The 22,427-nt window shown below is 36.7% G+C and overlaps 1 protein-coding gene across 1 annotated transcript; it reads right to left on the bottom strand.

Annotated features, from left to right (window-relative positions):
- Positions 1-3,250: 3,250 nt before the first annotated feature.
- P2ry10 (P2Y receptor family member 10) lies at positions 3,251-17,373 on the bottom strand. The gene is made up of 2 exons (XM_051178661.1): positions 17,215-17,373; positions 3,251-5,684 (listed from the first exon to the last, which is right to left on the bottom strand). The coding sequence occupies exon 2, from the start codon at positions 5,633-5,635 to the stop codon at positions 4,649-4,651; it is 987 nt and encodes a 328-aa protein (XP_051034618.1). The 5' UTR covers positions 5,636-5,684; positions 17,215-17,373; the 3' UTR covers positions 3,251-4,648.
- Positions 17,374-22,427: the final 5,054 nt, after the last annotated feature.

Genomic DNA, 22,427 nt, shown 5'->3' with positions numbered 1-22,427 from the left:
GGAAGCTGTAATAATATAAAAGCTATTTCCTTTTCAGTAAAAGGAAAAATAAAGTGCAAATAACAATCTAATCTTATGTAACCAGTAGAAAAACATCTTTTCAAGTAAATTGAGTATTAAATTGTAGAGAAGAAAAATTTCTTCTAGACAGATGTGTAAGCTCCCTAAAACTGAGGCCATGAATGCTACCATACATCTAGTATTTATTACCACATAAAATATTACCACAGGATTTTTTAAAGTGTGGCAAAATGGCATTTAATATTTATTTACTTATTTTGGTTTTTTGAGACAGGGTTTCTCTGTATTGTTTTGGAGCCTGTCCTGGAACTTGCTCTATAGACCAGGATGGCCTCGAACTCACAGAGATCCACCTACCTCTGCCTCCTGAGTGCTGGGATTAAAGGCATTTGCCACCAATGTCCAGTACCATTTAAGCTTTTTAACTTAATAGGTTTTACGTTTAAAGTGACAAACTACTATTTCATGTATTTTTTTATATTTTTAAGATTTGTTTTGACATTTATGTGTGTGTGTGTGTGTGTGTTTGTGTGTGTGTGTTTGCCATGTGTGTGCAGGTGCCTCAAGAGACCTTAAAAGTGTATAAGATTCCCCTGGAGCTAATGTTACAAGCAGTTGTAAGCTACAAAATGTGGGTATTGTTATCCTCTGACATGCTCTGAGTCATCTCCCTAGCCCCCATTGTACATATATATATATTTTTTTTTTAATGAAATTCTATGAGCTGGGCATGGTGGCACATACCATTAATCTCAGCATTCAGGAGGAAGAGGCAGACAGATCTCTGTGAGTTTTAGGGCAGCCTGGTCTACAAAGCAAGTACAACCAGGGATGATAAAACGAAAAAAAAATATCTTGTCTCAAAATAGGAAGGAGGAGGAAGGGAAGGAGGAGAAGAAGGATTAGAAGAAGGTGGAGGAGGAGGAGGAAGAGGAAGTAAGGAAGAAAGAAAGAAAGAAAGGAAGGAAGGAAGGAAGGAAGGAAGGAAAAAATTATGATTTTGTAAATAAATCGCAACACAAGCATATGGTTCTAATTGTATGGCTTTTGAATCAAATAAAATTACTTTAATATATGAACATTTGCCAGGTATGGTAGTATAGACCTTTAATTCCTGCACTCATGAGGCAGAAGCATGTGGATCTCTGTGAGTTCAAGTCCAGCCTAGCCTGTAGGGAGCCGTCCCTGCATTCTCCATTACAAGATGGCACCTGCATCCAGCTGGTGTTGAGAGTAAACAAGTCAATGCGCAGGTGCAGGGTGATTTTTCCCTCCCTTAGCCTCTGCCTCTTCCGTGGCGTCATATGGGCCGATGGGCTGCAGCCAATCAGGAGGTGACACGTCCCAGGCGAAGGTTGTAAACCTATATAAGGGTTGGGTTTTGGATGTTTGGCATCTCCGCTCTGTAAGCTTATGCTCTCCCTCTCAAGATGCATTAAAGCTTTACTGCAGAAGGATCCTGAGTGTGCCGCGTCGTTCTTGCTGGCGAGACGGTAGAGCGGGACACTAGCCTGTACTGGTAGATCCTGCAAGTTCTAGACCCAGAGCTACATAGTTAAATTCTGCCTTCAAAAACAAATAAGCCAAATAAGCGTGTCCAATAAAACTCAGTTATAATAAGGTGTGGTCTAGAAGTAAAGTGAATAAGGACATCACCTTTAAACTCCAAATTCCAGAATTAAAACCTTAGGCCTGTCATTTTTAAGGATGTACTCTTCCCTTGAGTTATCATTAATATTTTTTTCAGTTAGCATACAAAGAAGTAAATTTCATTGTGATTAACAGCATATGCTATAGTTTAAGTATAAGTTTGTCTTTTGTGTTTCTTCTACTCTGTTAAGTGGGCGTAATTGTCATACATACATGATGGTACTATAAAAAATAGATAAATTTGAAAATCCATATTAAGCCCCTCATATATTTATGCTGAACAGATGACAGCTATTTCTTTTGTATCATTCTGATTATTCAAATATGTGGATGTGAAATTGCCTCTAGAAACTAGACCTCAGAATGAATGAGTAAATAATGATGTATATTTAGCCTCAGGATTGTGTTTCTATTCTAACCTTTAATCTTACAAACTTATTAATAACTCATTTTGTAATTCCTAACCAATTTACAATACTCTGTATTAGTCACTTCTTTCAACATTGGTATAGGAGGACATTGACAAAAATGTTGTTCTCACTTAGTGAAGGGAAAAACATTGTAATTATATGCTTTTCTAGCATTACTATTATATAAAGAGAAAAAAGTAAACAATGCACCAAACAGAATCCCTTTCTCCTAAAATATAAAAAAATACACCTAATTGTGTAGAAACCGCATTTATAAATATATAAATTGTTATGAGTTATAATATTCTTTTATTTTTCAAAGCTATGAGAAGTAGCCAGTGTTAGTGGATTCAATATCCTTATAAGTGGATTTTAACAGTTATATTACAGGGAAATGTGGGTACTGTTAGGCTATTACAACTAGAATTGGCTTATTGAAGAGACAGTTCAAGGTTGTATGGCTTACTGTCCCCTTTCTCTGACCTCACATCTCTGTTGTAAACATAGTAACTATCGTAGTTACTATCTACTCTACTACCTTAAAATAACCTTGCTAATTGCTTTTTATTTGAACATGGGAAGTTAAATAGAATTACTCTGAGCATCTTGTTTTGGGTTTCAGTCTTCTCACATAAAATAGTCTAATTTCTTTTTCTTTTTTCCTTTTCTTTTTTCTTTCTTCTTTTCTTATTATTTTTCCTTAAGCTAGTCTTATTTCAATCAGCCTCACCTTTCTTGTTGATAATATATGAGGTTTTCCAGCCTTTGAAATTCAAAACTAATCATTGCTCACTTAGACACTGTCAATTTTCTCTGTGACCACATTAGAGACTCACAACTGAAAACAAGGCCACAGATTCCTTTTAAATGAAGGCTAAAATGGAAGGTATGAGTTTAATTTACATGCTATTCAATAAAGTGTGCAGAAAGCACACTTTTCCCCAAACACTTGCAAGAAGACATAGAAAATGCAAACTATAAGAGCTGAGTTTTCTTTACTCCATGAAGACTAGAGTAGGATATGTTGTTCCAAGTGAATTTCTTGAAAAGTTATTTTCAGAGTGAGACGGTGGGTACAGTGATTGTAATGATGCTACCATTAATCCCTAAAGCATTGAGAACTCACTATCAGCAGTGCATATAGCTTCAGGTTAATAAAGCACACACAGTTCCAAATAAAAAACACTTTATTACTTTATAATTACAAAACTATCTTTTTAATTCCTCCTTTTGGTGGTCCCTTCCTCTTCCTTAGTTAGTCTACATACAGGCATGATAAAAGGACCACCACTTCCTTCTCTTGCATGCATACCAAATGTCTTTGTAAAATTCAGACTCAAAATACCAGTGAATTGTCACTCTGAGAAACTAAGGTGCCCCTTGCTTTTAAATCCCCTATAAGAATACTCAAAATAATATCCATAAAGTTCAGAAAAAATAAGACATGCTCATATTCTTGTCATATTTATTCACAATATGATGATACTTCTCTCTTTCTAATGCAATTCTGTGACTTATGATAACTGAAAACACCTTGAGATTTTGCTTGGTGACATGTATTAATACTGAAGAATTTAAAAGGGGACTATTTTTTTAAAACAAGAAACCTACATTTACTAAATTGTGGCTCAGCTTTTTATAGCTTTCCAATTATGAGATTTGCATGGCTTACATTAAGCAATAAAATTAACTTGAAATAATGAAATGTTGGACTTCTCAGCAGGACTATGCAGATCTTTACAGTATTGGGAGAACATATTTATCATAGAAGATTTTTTTGATGAACCTAAGAAAATTGTGTTACAATGATCTTTATCTCCTGACCTAATACATACAAAACCATAAGTAGAGAGAATTAATAGTATAAGCATGTCATGTATACTTAATCCTGAGCCATTATTTATCCTCTCTGATATTACACTTATGCATTTGTACTTGCATTTCCACATTTATTGTCACTTCTATTAGAAACCTAAGATGAGATGTATGTATGTAAAAATACATAGAAAATTACCAGCTCAGAAAATGATAGACATCTATAAACGTTGAAAGAGTAGATTTTCATGCCCTACGTTCAGTGCTGATTGGTTGCTTTAACTTTTTATGTCACTTTGCTCTGTTTAATGTCTTGTACATGAAAATTTTACTCCACTCAGAGATAAAATTATTCCATGGAAGACATGTACTTCTCTGTAAAGATGAATATATATCTTGCATCTCAGTATTTTTCTATTTACAGAATTCAGTTTTAAATACATGTATTTAATTTCTATTTGGTTGGAAACATCTTTAAAAACTTGATCTGGGTCTTGTAAATAACAACATGCCATAAATTTTAAATTAGAAGCAGATGAATCTCATTTTCCTTACTTTTTCCACAGTTTTTCCACATTGTGCCTCTATCATCAGTGGAGGCACAACCCTGTGACCACAACCATCATACAGTAAAATTCATCTCTGCTATTTCCAGTGTTCAATTAAAGAAACTATTTGCCTGGCAATTCCTACCTTTGAAACAGACTAAACAATATCAGCAAAGAGAATAATGACTGAAGAATTATTTCATTTTAGCCAACCATTGATGAACCACTCTCCTTGCTCATGAGGCGTGAACGGGTAACGGAGCTGCCATGGCGAGATAGTTGGTCACGAAACTCTGAAGCCATGAAATAATACAGTATTGGGTCCAAAAGGCAGCAGATACTTGCAAGGCAAAGGCAAAAAGGATGAAAATATAGCGTGCTTTTGACAATGGAACAACTGGTAATGATGCTTTCCTTAACCATGGTGTAAAAAATGAAGTTAATATGATAAGGAGTGAAGCAGATAACAAAGACAGCAGCACACATGAAAACCATCCGCAGTGCTTTTTTTCTCTCACTAATCCCTTGAAAAGCAATCGGTGGCTGTTTCAAGGATATAGTTGTTTTCCAGGTACAACAAGCGATGGTGATCACTGGAATCACAAATCCAGCCAGCTCTGCAACTGTAACCATAGTGACCATATTCACTGCATCCATCTGTTTGTATCCAAGATCAGCAAAGCAGGATTCCGTGTTGTTGGCTAAGCCAGCACTTCTTAGGATGGGAAATGGCAAACAGGCAGTCCCCACAATGACCCAGATGGCAGCACTGATGGCCACATCATACCTACGCTTCCAGTTTCTGGCTTTGAATGGCTTGAGAAGAAAGAGGCACCTCTGAAGGCTGATGCATGTCAGGAAGCAAATGCTGGCATACATGTTGAGATATTTCAGATAAAAGCAGAGCAGGCAAAGGACCCTCTGAAATGGCCAGTGACGGTTGATATAATAGTAAATCCGGAGAGGTAAGGACAAGATGTGAGCGAGATCTGCCACTGAGAGATTGATCATGAAAATGATGGCCTTATTCTTCTTGCTGATGAAGCGGCACAGAACCCACAGGGCTGCACTGTTAGCCAGGAGACCAGGGATGAATATGAAGATATAGGTAGTTGCATAGAGTGAGTACTGAAATGTCGGATGTGTAACATTGCAATTGCTCTCAGCAGTGCTGGTACTGTTGCTGCCCATTTTGAATATTTCAGTATGTTCATCAAGATAAATGGTGGAATTATGGCTCCTGTCCAAACAAAAATTAAAAAGCACAGTGGTTATGTAACACTTTGGTGAGTATTTAGGGCTCTCTTTCACGCTGAGATATAGAATATTCCACTTAGGGACAACTCACAGATATATAAGTGGAGACTCAAAGAAGATGCACTACTGACCCAACATTGCACAGTAAATCAGTTAAGAAATAGAAATGTGCCTTTATATGTTTTTATATTGTTCTTACCATAGCAAAGACATTGTGGCAACTAATATATTCCTTAACTTGGTTCTCCAGCATTACAAAATGTCCTTGCATCCACGAGTTTGTATTGGCACTGATCTGGCTGACTTGGGGAACCTGAGAATATGACATTCTCATTATTTTATCATAACAGTTTGTTACTATAGGGTCCTCTTGAAGTGACTTATATCCCCAGGCTTGTGGTCCATTCTCATTTTACATGAAAAACTACAGTACTGTATGATTGTAGCTACTGAACTATGATTACTTCCTTATTGTAACCTTAGACGTATAGTCCTCAGGTCTCCTCTGAAGAATCATATACCATTATATATGTAAGTCTGCATACATATACATATATACTTTAAATAAAATGTTCTTATTTAGACTGACAATACTCCCCCCAAGAGCTGTAGGCTATCTAGCAAAACCCCATTGCCAGACATGAGAAGCCTCTTTTGAGTTGTTGGGCTATCAAATTGACTCTCAAAAGATAGGCTATTGCTGTTGTCCTTGCTTAACAGAGCTGAAAGGTAAGTCCCTACAGCTGAAGGCACCATGCACTTTGGACACGGGACTTAGAAAACATGAACTGTATTTCTCCTTCAGGACTATCATTCATGGTACCAAAAGACACCATGCAAACTACAAAGGAAGTGAGCAACTGATAGCTATTATGACTTTGAATCACAGCAACAAACAGCATGAAATGACAATCCAAAGGGTGAGATACTGTCATGAACATTTGCTGGTAACCAACAACTCTCTAACTTGGACTTAAGACCCAGTCAGCAAGAAGGAAATCATGCCTGCTACTGGAAACCTAGTCACCTGAAGTGACTAGGCTAGTGAAGTCATGAATCTTGGAGGAGAACCTATAGCTGACATTTCACTAAGGCAGCATAATTCCTAACAACATTGTAAATATTCATTCCACCTACATCTAAGTGTATCCCTCACACCTCATCAAGAAAACCTCTATTTGTAATAGACAGAGATGATTAAAACCACAACAAACTCAAATGTAGTGTTGTGGACCCAAATCCTAAGGGATATACCTACAGTTCAACTCCTGCCTCTAAGGCTCAGAGATCATTGAGAAAGAGGGGATGGAAAGACTGTAAGAGCCATAGGAACAGGAAGTTTGCTGTGTGATTGTATCTCTTAGAATTGTCAGAGGATCTATACCCATAAAGTCTCCTCAACATGACTACCTAAACATGAGCTGAAAAAAAAATATATACCATCAATAGACGTTAGTGTGGATGAGGACAAACTTATGACGCCATAACCATAGTCAGAGAACTATAAACAACTAAGGATGCTGGGAGAAACAGTCTTCCTCAGGGAAAGAGCAATACTAATTGATTATCCAATGCCAAATGGTTAGTCTTGAGCGCATATACTAACAAGTATCATTCTATGTACTGAGAAGGTTATACTTATATCTTTTGGAGTGTGTACACACACACATACACACACACACACACACACACACACACACACACACACACACAGACTCCCTAACAACAAAAAGATCATGAATTTGAGAAAAAGTAAATTGGGTACATTTAGAAGTTGGAGGAAGCAAAGGTAAAAAGGGAAATGATGTAATTATATTATAATCTCAATATATTATTTAATTTTAAAAGAATCTTATACTAGTGCAACAAAGGCAGTGAAAACATTATTCAGCAGTCACAGTGAGCATTGCCTTAGCAACAGTAAAACAGGCCATCCAAACTTTTTGAAAACAACTTAAAATTTAATTTTTTATTCATTAAAGTAATCATCATAAGAAAAAAAGGAAATCAACCAAGCAAGGAAGCAAGCATGGCCTGGTCTTGTTTATGACATGATGTAGCTAGTTGTATGTTATGTTTATTTACTACAATGGAGCAATGTAATTTTAAGTTCATTTTATTTGTGGAGGAATGGCATCTGATATAGTTCTCGGTTACATTGTAATACACAGAGATGGAATAATATAACAGAACCCCCCCAAAAAAAGCAAAACTGAAAAAATAACAGAACCCCAAGTGATGATTTCACAGGCAGAAAATATCCAAGTACTTTCACTTTCCTACTTCTCTGTCATAGACAAATCTACTTGGCCTAGCATCTGTGATGTTCTATAAAGAGTAATGTAGTCATCCTGTGTGTATAGGGATGACTTAGTGTGGGGAGGAATTCAAGGTGGAAGAGAAGAAATCAAAGTATCATCAAAGATGTACATCAAAATCAGCAGAAGTAGTCACATAGTCACATGGTTTATGTAATTTATTATTATTATTATTATTATTATTATTATTATTATTAAAGTAGTAGTACCATCATAACACAGATGGGGTGACTAATGTTCAGAGAGATTTAAATCAGATGTTTTCTTAGTAGTGCTCTATTGCTGTGAAGAGGTACCATTACTAAGGCATTTAATTGGAGAATTGGAGGCTTGTTTACAGTTTTAGAGGCTTAGTAAATGATTATCATAGTAGGAAATAGACAATCACGGAACTGGAGCAGTAGCTGAGAACTTTACATCCTGTTCCACAGGCAGCAGGCAGAGACAGATAGGCAAAGTAAGAGCCAGAGAGATTTGCCTGGCGTGGGCTTTTGAAATCTCAAAGATCACTCCCAGTGTCACACAACCTCTAACAAGCTAGCTGCCAGCATGCAATTTCAACATCTGAGAACAGCTCAAGCTCAGTGGAATCGCACTTCCGCTTTTGCATGTAACAAACATGACTATTTGTTTTTGCTTCACTGGTGCAGTTCGTTGCACTTACTAACAGAGCACGTTCTCACCACACCTCTGAGTTAAACAAATAGAGCTCAGTTTGGAGTTTGGTCAGAACAGAATGCTCAAGTCCCGTTTGTACCATTTTTTTTTTTAATGGGTTTCTGTGCCTCTGAATCTGGCACCAGTACAACTCAGAAATTCACAATTCATCACTGATTTAGTGATTCTCATGATCTGGTTACCAAACCTCTTCTCCAAACAGAAGCTTAAATAGGAACAGTTCTCCCTCAATCTCCTCAGTGAAAATTAAGAGTAAACTCCCCATGCTGGAAGGGATGGGGAACTTTTTTTTTTTTTTTTTTTTTTGGTTCAACAGAAATATTTCACCTTGGAACAGGAATACTTAACTTGTTCTGAAGAATTTGTGTCACTTTGGAATTAAAGAAACTGTCAAGCGTTGAAGTGTGTTCCCTATTTGTCTTCTTTATCACTGCTATTTCTCTAGCTTATTGTGTGCCTCTCTAGTCCCTTATCTCTCATTGCCTCTTGCTCTCCCTAATTCTGGGTAGCTTTTCTTACTTAATTTGCCAACATTGCTCTCCTTTAACATAAACATATTTTTGGTTCCTGTCTCATGAAGAGATGTGAAATTTATGATTCATTCCTGAGTATGTGTTTCCTTTTTTTCTGAATCTATTGCTCCTCCTATCTAGAATATCCTCCTTCTGTGTCTTAATACATCTAGCTAAGCTTAGTCCTAGTTTTCAGGTTAGAGAAGTCTTCAACATTTTATCTTTCAGGGTAATTCTATTTATCATTCTTAATCTTTGGAGCATCAACACTTGAAATGCAAAGGCTCATTTAATCATTTACTCACTACATCGTTCATTCTGTTATTGCCTTCATTTGTACCGTAAAAATATGATGTCACCATGTAGCTACTAAGCATTCAAAGAAGTTTGTATGTGAGTTGTTCAAAGCTCCCATCTCGATGCATTTTACAAAAATGAAAACCTTGGGGTAACAACTAGTACACTTCTGTTACCTCCTGCTTCCCTAAAATCTGTCTTCTCATTTGGATTATTAGACTGCCCATGATGTATCCTTTACTGCTCAGGAAAGTCATGGTTGCAGAGTCCAAAAAGAAGAGGGAATGAAACAATTTAGAAATCACAGGTGGTCACACATATCCTTTAGTAAATATCAATACTTCCCAAAGCCTCAGACTACCCACTCTCAGCAGCACCTCAGGAAAAAGGCAATCCTTGTAATATGCTTCTTATGGTTTCTTATACTTTTACTAATTGTCATGGAACATTATAAAAGTATCACAGATAAGTATTTCATTAGCAAATTAGCAAATTTTATGGCTTCTTCTCTCCACTTGGACTCAGAATAGTGGTGATGAGACTGAATCTACAGATCCCAAAGCTCTTGACACTTAGAAAGTGAGAATAAAAGGGAAGTAACGTTGTTTATTTAACTTTTTCTCCCATGGATTTTTGAGAACTATGACAGAATCCCATCCTATGAATCCTGTGATGGATTTTTTTTGTAAAATACAGAATCTTCATGAATTTTATCCCTATTAAGCTCATTAGAGGAATCTTTTAAAGAAATCATTGAAAGAAAAACTCTAAAATATCTATAAAATCAGTGTATCACATTCTCAAGGTGAAGGGTATGGTGACAAGGAATCTTTATCCCTGTGAGGTAAGTACAAGAGATAGCAATAATATTTCCACCATAGTTATAGCTGATGCAGTCAAGAAAAATATAGTGCCTGTTTTAAGGTCTTAAGATTGTTTTATGGTAGAACTAGAATCAGAAATTAGGTTTGTCAGCCTCTTGCTGATCTGTGTGCCATGTTACCTTGATTCTATGAAATTCTATGATATACAATATCTCAACTGAGTGAAGATGATACTTGTGCTAAGGTGTTTATACTCTATTCTTAGTCTCTACAGGAACTATAGAGACTGTCGTTGGGGGTGGGGAGGAAAATTCAGGATATGTCTGCAGAAAGATAAAGTTAAACTTAGTTTGTCTGGATTGTTGACTACTTTTATATTGTAGCAATCTTTCCAAACTGAGGTCTAGTTCTATCTTTTCAACAAAGACTTCCATAAGCATGCAGGTATGCACTAGTTATTATTAATGACACTCATCTGGGAATTAACTTGTAATTTAATCTAGCAAGCATATATTTCTTTATGTGTATATTACATATGCTAATTACTGAGGACATGGAAGTTGATTGAATAATAAATTCTGGAGAAGAATTTACTTAACTGACACCCTCAAGAAGTTTGCATCATTGGACTGGCAAGATGGCTCAAGATTTAAGAGCACTTGAAGAGATCCTGAGTTCCATTCCCAGTACCAGCATCGAGGCTAATAATAATACTTTACTTCCATTCCAGGGGATCTATTATCTTCTTCTGACCTACACACACACCAGGCATGAATGTGATATACAGACACTCTTTTAAAATGTTTGTAGTCATGTGGGAGAGAAAGTAGAGTAATTCACCATAATAAATTTTAAAAGCATGCCATAAAAGATGTACAAAAGGCATTTCTGTAGAAAGAGAAAGAAAGCCTGGACAGAAGATGTCTGTAATTGAAACTTGAACAATAAGGCAATTTCAAGAATCGGTTTTGAAGGTAATCATGATGTAAGAGAAGTGTGTAAAAATGGGATAATAACCATTCTACCCAAGCTAGTGGATAGGATGAGATTGTGAAAAGTACAGAATATGAGAAGCTACTTTAAGGAAAAGATGATTGAAGCAGATGGTACCATACCGTGAAAGGATTTGAATGCACTTGAGAGGAAGATAGAATCCTTGAAATATTTTGATAAAATTTTTGATATAACTCTACTTGAAGTTCAAAATGATCTCTCTAGCAACATTGTGAAAATTTGTTTAGAAAGATAGTCCACTGGAAGTCCAAGCTGCTTTGATATAATTAGGTTGATGAACAGTACAGGCTTGCCAGCAATGTGTAGAACGTGCTATATTCAGTATAGTGAAACCACAGAAGACCAAGTTCACAACAGAACTGTTCCTCCTGACTGCTACAGCATTTGAGGTAATAAAGAATGAGCTCCAAACTTGTTAAGAAATGAAAATTATAATTTCAAGTAAAAGTCACATAAGACATTGGCTAGGTCCTGAAAGTCAAAGATAATTTTATTATAAAATACTATAAAATTTAGCTTCTTATTCTGGTACATTAGAAATTTGTACTCTCTGTCAAGGATCATCAATTTCTGTCTTTTTTCTGGAACTTTTCTCTCCAACATAAACAAGATATATCAAATATGTATACTCTCCAAGATTAAAAACAAACAAACAAAAAACAAAACTTTTCCTTTTAAATTAATTTTATTTAAATTAAAAAAAAATCTTAGTTTACATACCAATCCCAATTCCCTCTCCCTCCAGTCCTTCCATTCCCCCCACTAACCCCCATCCAACCCCCATCCACTCTCAGGGAGGGTGAGGTCTCCCATGAGGGATCAAAAAGACTGTCACATCATTTGTGGCAGGACCTAGGCTCTCCCCTGTGTATCTAGATGGCCCAGGGTCCCCAACTGACACTCACATTCAGGCCTGGTTTCAGTTTTATGCTGGATCCCAAGCTATCAGACTAGGGTCTGTGAGCTCCCACTTGCTCAGGTCAGCTATTTCTGTGGATTACCCCAACATGGTCTTGACCCCTTTGCTCATCACTCCTCCCTCCCTACAACTGGATTCCAAGAGTTCAGCTCAGTGCTTAACTGTGAATCTCTGTTTCTGCTTCCATCAGCTACTAGATGAAGACTCTATGATGACATTTAAGGTAGTAATCAATCTCATTATTGGGAAAGAGCATTTAAGGTAGCCTCTTCACTATTGCTTATATTCTTAGTTGGGGTCATCCTTGTGGATTCCGAGAGATTTCCCTAGTGCTAGATTTCTCGTTAAACCCATAACAACTCCCTCTACAAACCCCAGGGAAGCTAGGAAACAAGGAGGTAGAAAAAGCTTTCTTTAAAAGGTCTAGAGAACTACAAGACTGCCGCCAGCTAACAATTTGAGCTTTCGTGAAAAGGCTACCATAAATGCCCTTCCCGGATAGTGAGATCAACAACTAACCTATCCATGGAACCCTCATATAATACCTGTTGGAAACAGGAACAAACACCCATACCTAAACACTGAGTCGAACTAGAACCCAGATGCAGATGGGGAGGACAAGACCAGGCGGCAGAAACACATAGAGACAGCTTACCTGAATATGGAGGAGCTAACGGGCCACCAGACTGATAGCTGAGAAGCCAGCATAGAACTGACTCAGGTCCCCCTGAATGTGTGTCTCAGCCAGAAAGACTGAGAAATCTAAGGGGCCTCAGACAGTGGAGCTAGGATGTATCCCTGGTGCACAAAAGGACCTTGTGAACACATCCCCCATGGAGGGATAACTGCCTTAATCTAGAGACAGGAGAGAAGCCCTAGTCCCTACTTCACATGAACTGTCAGACATACATGACCCCTACATATGGAATTGGGGTGGGGGGATGGGAGGGTGGTTAGGGTGCATGTGAGAGGGCAGAGAGGGTAAATGGGAGGGAGGGGAAATGGGATCGACATGTAAAATAATAAATTAAATAAAAAAAGCTTTCTTTAGATCTCATCTTGGAGCTAAATAGATTCCTCTGGATCAAGGGCCTACTTCAACACTCTTTTTTTTTCTGGCACTAGGCATCTGTACTTTGATTCTCCTCTTCATCAGACTACAGATTTCACTAATAAAATGCATTTTCACATGGGAAGAGTCTGTATCTTACAATTTTACATATAATTAAGTCTGTTTAGCAGAGGTCTAGGCAAGCAATAGGAACTTACACAGGCAAGAGTAGGTAGTATAGGCATATATTAGAAAACACTTTTAAAAAGTTGACTTCTGATGTCTATCGCAGGAGCCATATTTCACCCTCTGCTCCAGAGATAAATATAGTTAGATTCCTAGATATCAGAACACATAAGAAATTCAAAGTTCTATTTCCAACCAGAATGTCATATATTTAAGTAGAATTTGATCATCTAGCTGTATAATTTTGTAGAAATAAATATTATTTCAAAATATATATTTATATCAGGCTTTTGAGTCTGATTCACTAATGGTGAGCCCAATATTTTAAACAGGTACAAATAAACAGCGCCCAACAAGCTACATTAGTTTCCAGTTTTTACTCAAGCATGCCTATATAATTATGACATGGGTTTTGTCCTTAACTCATAGTGAACTACTAAATCTAATCTGTTTCCTATCAGGTACTCAATGTTATTCTTGTGTATATCAGTCTTGTAAGAATTTAGAGTTTTATTATTATACCTCTCATAGACTGTGAAATTGAATCCCAGCAGAATTAATTTTCCCCAAAGTCCAAGAGGTATTGCAATTTGATTTATAATGATATTTTCAAAAAACTAGAGAAAGATGAAACTCTCCATTTCCAAATAAGTTCTTGCATGAAAAATTATTTTAAAATGCTATTCATACAGAATATACTCTCCTTAAAGGTAAAGACACTGCCATTCTGGGATCTAGTTCTAACACTTTTAATTATATGCACTAGGGATATATGGCAAATGACTTTCCACCAGGTGTCAGGGTAGTCCCTCCAGGTGTCAGGGTAGTGTTGTATCAGAATCAAGGATCTTTGTAAAGTTTTACATTTGGACTCAAATCATAGTAAATTGCAGATAGAAAATTCTGGGACATTTTAATTTTAGTTTTGAAAACAGGAGTGCTGAGTTAAGCAAGACTTGCAGGATATGGAATACTCAAAACAGTATACTACATTTTTAAAAATACTTGACTTGGATCACACAGGCTTGGATTCTACCAGTCAAATACCAATCCTCTACATTGCTGCAGTAAGCCCCTTTCTTTCTGTCACTTTCATTTTCTTTATTACTAAAATAATACAATTGAACTCATTGGCCTTTAACTCCTTTCTAGTTCTAATTTTTCTTGTCTATATGGGCAATACTCCCAACACTACTAGCATTGCCACTGCCTGGTCCTTATGCAGCCGCTATCCCTGATGAACATGCATACTTAGAGCACTATAGATATGTGTATGTGATTGACAAAAATCATTATTGAATGATTATTACAAATGGCTGTACCATGCAATATCATTTAACTGAAAGTTGAAGATACTAGGACTCAAATAAGTAATCCCATTTCCCTGAAGGTATTAAGCTCTGGATTTAGAACTAAGATTAAGGAGATAGTTCATTCCTTACATACCACAGCTATGAGTCTTCACCTGCTCAGTTCTCCTCTTTTTAACCTGTTGTCATTAAGTAAACAGCACAAGTAAACAAACATGCTTGCCAAAATTACTTCTATTTTCCTTGATAGTAGGGGTAGCCCATAGGCTTGTCAACTTAAAGAAAATAAATTTAAAAAGTGGAAGAACTAGATACAGATGAAAAAACAAAATCACAGTCCCTCTAATAAAACTGCTATAAGTATTACTCTCCACATTTTTCCTGGTGACTGCATACATGATGGTTGGAAAGTGCCAGTTCAATGGGATAGATTGCTTTAAGTCTAAGATCAGCATTTATCCCTAGTGTGTGAATGGACATTGGGAGTTGACTCCCCATAGAGTGATGCTCTCTCAGCCTAGACACACAGGGGTGGGCCTAGGCCCTGCCCCAGTGATGTGACAGACTTTGATGATTCCCCATAGAAGGCCTCCCCATTTCTATGGAGCAGAAGAGGGATGGGATGGGGGCTAGTGGGGGGGGATAGGAGAATGGAAGGGAAAGGGAACTGGGATTGATATATAAAATAAGATTGTTTCTAATGTAAATAAATTTTTAAAAAAGATTTGGCTCCTACAATCAACAGCAACTCTACATTGATTTTTTTTTTATGTTTAGTGGCGAAAGTAATGGTTTTAAAATCCTGATCTTATTCATAAGTAAACTTTTTAAACAATTTAATTAAATAAAATTTATAACTCCCAACCCAACCATTGCCCTGATCATGGGAAACTGTTCATACTATGGTTTCACAGCAAACATTACTGTGTTCTTTTTTAGAACCATGACACAGGGCTTCATAGGATGCCAACTCACTTATCTCAAACGCAGATAACCAGCAAGCACCACCCCAAACTTCTCAAAAAACTGCTCATTCACTAGGAGTTCTTTGCTTCTCCACTACTAGGATTTAGTAGTCCATACAATTTGAACTGAACAACTGTACCAGTTAGGCCCTGAAAAGAACTGTGTTTGACCAAAGAAGGCACTGTATTCGACAGGAACCTATACAAAAAGCAACTGTTCTAAACCTATGACTTCAATATCAGTATAATTCAGGCAATTACCAACCTAAGTATATCTGCATATCAACTATCTGTGTACTGCATTTTAGTTGCATAAATTCCCTAATTAATAAAAAATGACTGCATCTATTTAAGCAAAAAATTTAAAAATATCCTCATTTGATAATTCTAAGAATTGAGACTATCACCTCCCCTAAAACCAGGGCAAAGTCATTATCATCATACCTAGGCTACTTATGGAATCAGCTAAGCACACAGTCTATCTTGAAAGACTCCCCAGATAGCTTGTTTTTGACTCAATAGTGCTAGCTCCACTACTAAGAGCACTACTGAGAAGACAAATGTCCCATGTTTGAACACTGCTATCTAGAAGAACTGAGGTTAGGACACAATTTCCTCTTAGAGAAACACAGAACATCTCTGAAATCATCTGAAACATTATTTCTCAAATATTAAAATAAAGAGGGCCATAGGTAGATTTATAATAGTTCTGAAAGTCACAGTCATCTGGAGGGGGAAAAACATGGGTTTTAAGACTCAGTTCCTAGATGTAATTCTGCTACTAATTACCACAGTGCTCTTAAGTGATTTCATCTCACTGACTCTCAGTTAATCCAACTGTATTGTCAGGGATTTTTATCTAGATAACCTTTTTAATTCTGAAATACACCATTTGTTATTCTTCTTTTATCCTAGAGGAAAATACTATTTGTTTCGGTGTCTATGCAAGTTAAACTCACAATTAGGAGTTCCTATGTAACTAGATAAATTATACACAGCAGAAGTTCATCTCTCTCTCTCTCTCTCTCTCTCTCTCTCTCTCTCTCGCTCTCTCTCTCTCGCTCTCTCTTTCTCTCTCTCTCTGGCTAAGTATGTCAAATTTTCACAAATAAGACTAAATACAGGACTGTACTTACATTTTGTGTCATACACCATTCCTTGTCCACTCTACAAAAGGCCCCTTTAGCAAGCAGTGAGTTATATCATAAAGGACAATAATGCTATTGTAACAATAAAGGCTGAAATATTAAACTTCACTTTGAATTCTGGCTAGACTCAAAGGCAATCACATTTGTTTCTCTTATAAGAATCCTGAGATGAGAAACCAGAGACCATTTCATTTAAAACCCTGGCTTCACATTTGTCCCTGTTCTGATTGTCCTGTATCCACCAATCCCCACAAATGGAACCACAGTTATAGATACTTGACTAAAACTTACCCTGATGCTGAGCCGGGATAAGCAATCTTGTATCTTTGCAAGGAGATGGGAGTAAAAAAGTACAACTCTGGGCAGCACGTACATATCCTGCTGATAACTGAAAAAAATTAGTGTTGAAAGAGGAAGTTGAGCACATTGATGTCTCACCACAGAAACCTTACTTGCACAGAACGAAGGTAAGTCCCTTGAGCAAATGACGCCAGTCAAATTTGATTTCTTCTTTATTTCATTGGTGCTAAACAAACAACAAATACATCATTGCTTTCTTAACTCTTACCCACCTTATTTCCTTCCATAACATGCCAGATGTTTTTCTTACTATATTCCAGTAGGTTTTGTGTCAAGATAAGATTTCTAAGCCAAACATGAAGAAAGTTTACCAAAGAACTGGAAAGCTGATGCTCTTTCAATTCCAGGAAGCAAAGGCCGAGGAACCTTCAAAATACATGTCAAGAATAACAACAGGACTATCTTGCCTAAACTTTCCACTAAATCTAGATTATCCTCATTTTGATCACTAATTCACATTTTAATGTGCAGTTTAACTGTTCTGTGTGTTTATTCTGCCTTTACTATACTGAAAACTTTACTATATGGAGAAAAAAGGTCTATATCCAGATTATTTCTGTGTTCCAAACAAAGCAATTTCAAGAATGCTGTTTGAATGAAAGCTGAGGGAACAGGTGAATAAATAAAAGCTCAAAGATTGAACCATGTAAATAAAAGAAAAACACTATTGATTGCAGTCTGCCTCCAGTAGTGGGTCTGGTGGTTCTGCACAGTGTCTACAGGATCTTGAGAAATACTCAAGTAAATACCACACACTTAGAAACAGCACTTTCAGCTGAGTTTCAGAATAAGTCTGAAAAGCAAGGCTTATAAAGTAGTACAAACCTCTACAGGCGTTTAAAAGAGCCGCACTCAGAATTTGCAGCCCGGAGCTGCAAAGAACGTTCTGGGTAATAACCATAGTAAAGAAGAAAAACAAAAATACTTGTGGGTTAGGTCAAAGAGTAGCATTTTGATTCACAGATAAGACTGATTAAAGAAGGAAATGGAAGACCATATTTTTGTAGGAGGGCACCCTGGATATGCAACAGCTCATTTTGCAACAAACGCATCTTATAAAACCAGAACTGTTAGAGACTTAGGGGGAGCTAGGTCCAGCACTCAGCGATGTCCAATAAAAATCACAGGGGTGTCAAGTGATGGAAAAGCAATGGTTTTAGCTTTGGAAATTAAGCCTGGCTTGATTGATGGTGTATAACCATGACTTGTGAGGACTGGCAAAGAGATAGGATATTCTTCCTTGCTGAGCTATGTAAATGAAACAAGTTTGACCTTACAGTCCTCTTCTTAATTCTGATTTCATAGATATATCCAGCTCCAATCTGTTGTTAATTTAGTTTTTTGACTTGGCATCCCTACTGAAAAGAGACTAAAGCTGACAGGCCAACACACATCTCAGTCCATTTGGCAGTTCTCTTCTTTACTATAAATTATTAAGTTGGCCTCGTAATACAAATCTGCCCCTTGTGAATTTTAGAAGTGTGAGCCAGTTTCCTAGGGTATTATCCTTCACTGAAAAAAATATAGTTCCAGACCTGTTGAACTTAGAAAACAAAGCCTGGGCTAGAGGGAGAAGGAAACTCTTTCCTCACAAGTGACCAGTGTCCCCACATGCTATATCTATTTCACAGACAACTTCTAAATGTTGCTAGAAGAAAGCCTGACTATTAACCTCACCTCTTTTTTGTATTCAATGTCCTCACATATCATTGGCTTTAACATGGGTAGAAACAGATCAGAAGTCAGTGACCCAATTTAGGCAAAACCAATTTAATTCCAGTAAATCCGTGGGTCATCTAGAAGGAACAAAGCTATGAACAAAAATAGTTTAATAACTTAGCAATCATTTCTACTATTCATATGGAAGTTTTCTAGCTGCTGAATACAGCTGGTGGTCTGAGTGTCAATATCCCAGATGTAACAGTCTAAATTTAGTTTACCCATCAATCAGGATGCTTCCTTTTTTTCTCTCTTACTGTTTCATATATTCCCTAGGCTGGGAAAAGTTTTCAATTTAGTGCTTTAAATGTTTGTAGGACCTATAAAAGTAGCATTGGATGAGTAGTAACAGCTATGCTTGAGAACATTATTCATGACCAACTATTTTATTTTCTAGGAGAATCTACCTGAAATTGGGATTAGGAAAAGCTTACTTTTTCTTAAGCAACCAGCATGATTTAATTGTTGTGTATATATGTAGTCCTCTTTTTCATAGTCTACTGAAAAACATTGGGCCTGTTTTAACTCTATGGGTATCGAATGGAAGAAATCTTTTTATAGTGTGTTATTTTAGATTAATTATTTCTGTGACTCAATTTTTAAGTATTTCTCTTACATTCTATGTTTTAGTTTTATTTGTAGTTTGTAGTAATGCACTAGAGCATGCTTCCTTTTACAGTAACAACAATATTTTCTCAAATAATAAGGAAAAAATACAACAGAAGTTAAATTATAACTTCAATTGTTTTTTATTAGAACCAGTCAACACAAACTTTTTTGGATAAACATTTTTAAGCCCTCTGATTTCTTTCTATATAACCATAGAATACCACTGTGCACTATTTTATAATTAATTACCCAACAAATATTTAAAGAACTATAATAATGATGAAGTTATAGTATGCAGCTGAGTTGTTTTTTGTTCAACTTGAGATTTTGTTATATTTTAAATTAAAATATGAACACATAGTTCCCCCTTTCCTGTTCCTTCCTCTAACCCTTTCCATATGACAACCCTTGTTCTCTCTCAAGTAAATGGTCTCTGAACTCTATTTCTTTAGCTTATCATACATACAGAAAGATTTGGAGGGAGGAGAAAGCAAGGGGGAATTATGCAACTCTAAAGTTTGAAAACTGAAATACAAGCATACATACATAGAATGTAAGCAAACATAGAAAAACTTTATAATTGCTGAAATATAACAAAGTTAAGCCAAAGGAAATGGACAAATAATTCTAGGGAAGAAAAACAATATTATCAATTACTCAAGTGGAAAGTAGAGTCGCCTATATTTGAGGGGTAGTAAATACAAAACTTTTCTGAAGCATGGGGCATGTTGGAAATGGTGAAATAATATATTTTTGGTAGATACATGCAAATGAACTCTTAAAACATGGAAGTAATTAGATCCAGGAAGTTTTGAGATGGGTTTTAAACAGAACCAAGGCAGAGGAATGAAAATTTTTGTGAGTACTTTGTGTACAGTCAGCATTGTAGACTATTTGCACTCATCATCTCATTGAATCTTTTCTATGAAGGAGGAACTGATATTATCTCCTGTCTTACCCAATGCTCAATTGGAACAGAATAGTAATTAACTTCTTAAGATGGGAAAGCAAGGAAATGGGAGAAGCAAAATTCTGATCCAACAATATTTGCCTATACAACTCCCTAAAATATCACTTAGAAGCCAAAATTGAATGATGAAAGGTCTTTTGATGGATATATTAATAACTTAAGTATGAGGTAATAAGAATGTGTATTAGGGCAACAACAGCATAAATGAAGATGGAAGAGTAATTTCAAAAGAATTATATCTCTCTAAAGGGCTCTTAAAGCTGCAATCAGTAAAATGAAAGAGGAAATGAACCTTCATGAATAGTAATAAATCAGTCTTTGAAGGGAGCCAATTTTTGCATATTTTCCATTTAAAGTTTTTGAATTGTACCTTGAAGTGTCTTCTTTGAAGAAGAAAAACATAATTTATAGCTGAAAAAGAAATTAATTTTCCTGAATTTCAGAGGTTTGTTTTGAAGACATTTATCAGTCCAGGGCCACTTCTTGAGGCCCCCTGTGAGGAATGTTCTGTCCTAAGAAGTGAAGTAGCTTCACTGGATATGAAATCTAAAGAAATCTATTTCATTAAGACCAATTTGGTGTATGTATTGTAAATCACTCAGAATGGTGAAATTTCACTATTTTCTCGATGATCTCTTTGGATTCCAACCATCCTATGTCATGGAAAATGACTAAAATGCCAAGAGATGAGGAAAATAACTTATCTTGTCCCACTTTATTATTTTATAAAAAGACATGCGCTTGGCAATAAAACTGATAGTTGGAAAAATTATGCAATAACAAAGACTGTATTTATTCATCATCTTCCACTTTGAATGGTTTAGATTAGTTCTTTTTTAAAGGATTCAAAGTTACCTCTTTGTTCCCATTGCTTTAAAATAATATTATTGTACATGCATGCTTTGCCTTATTTGGGACATCTAGATTTTTTTGGATTTTTATTTTATTCTTTTTTCATACACACACACACACACACACATACACACACACACACACACACACACACATATATATATATGTGTGTGTGTGTGTGTGTGTGTATTCTTATTTTATGCATCGATCCCAGTTCCCTCTACATCCCTCACTCCCGTGGTACCTTCCCATCCCATTGCCCCCCCCCCAACTCCACAGGGAGGGTGATGATGCCTTCCAGGAGGGATCACCAAATTTGTCAAGTCATTTGGAGTAGGGACTAGGCCCTCCCCCCCCGCCTCTAGGCTAAGGGAGTATCCTTCCATGGGGATGTACACCCAAAGTCCTTTTGTGCACCAGGGATACATCCTGGTTCCACTGTCAGAGGTCTCTTAGACTGCCCAGGCCATCTAACTGAGACCCATGTTCAGGGGGTTTGAATTGGTCCAATGTTGGTTTCCAGCTATAAGTCTAAAGGTCCATTAGCTCCTTCTTCTTGTTCAGGTCAGCTATCTTTGTGGGTTTCTGTAGCCTGGTCTTAACACCTTTTCTTATCACTCCTCCCTCTCTGCAAATGGATTCTAGGAGTTCAGCTCAGTGTTTAGCTGTGGGTGTCTTCTTCTGTTTCCATCAGCTACTAGTGAGGGCTCTATGATGGGATATAAGTTATCAGGGAAGGGCACTTAAGATAGCCTTTCCACTATTGCTCAGATTGCTAGTTGTAGTCAGTCTTGTAGGTCTCTGGACATTTCTCTAGATTCAGTTTTCTCTTCAAACCTATAATGGCCCCTCTATTATGATCTCTCTCTCTCTCTCTCTCTCTCTCTCTCTCTCTCTCTCTCTCTCTCTCTCTTCTACTCCTCCCCTGACTCAATCTTCCTAGTCCCATGTGCTTTCCTCTCCTTCCCTTCTCTGTCTCCTAGCTTCCTCTCCA

Source organism: Phodopus roborovskii, unplaced genomic scaffold, assembly GCF_943737965.1.
Source record: "Phodopus roborovskii unplaced genomic scaffold, PHOROB, whole genome shotgun sequence".
NCBI lineage: Eukaryota > Metazoa > Chordata > Mammalia > Rodentia > Cricetidae > Phodopus > Phodopus roborovskii.
Note: the sequence above shows the minus strand (reverse complement) of the source record. Positions and strands in the feature narration are given on the sequence as shown.

Coding starts and splice junctions, on each gene's coding strand:
- P2ry10 (XM_051178661.1), bottom strand. CDS start 5,635: ATGGGCAGCAACAGTACCAGCACTGCTGAGAGCAATTGCAATGTTACA.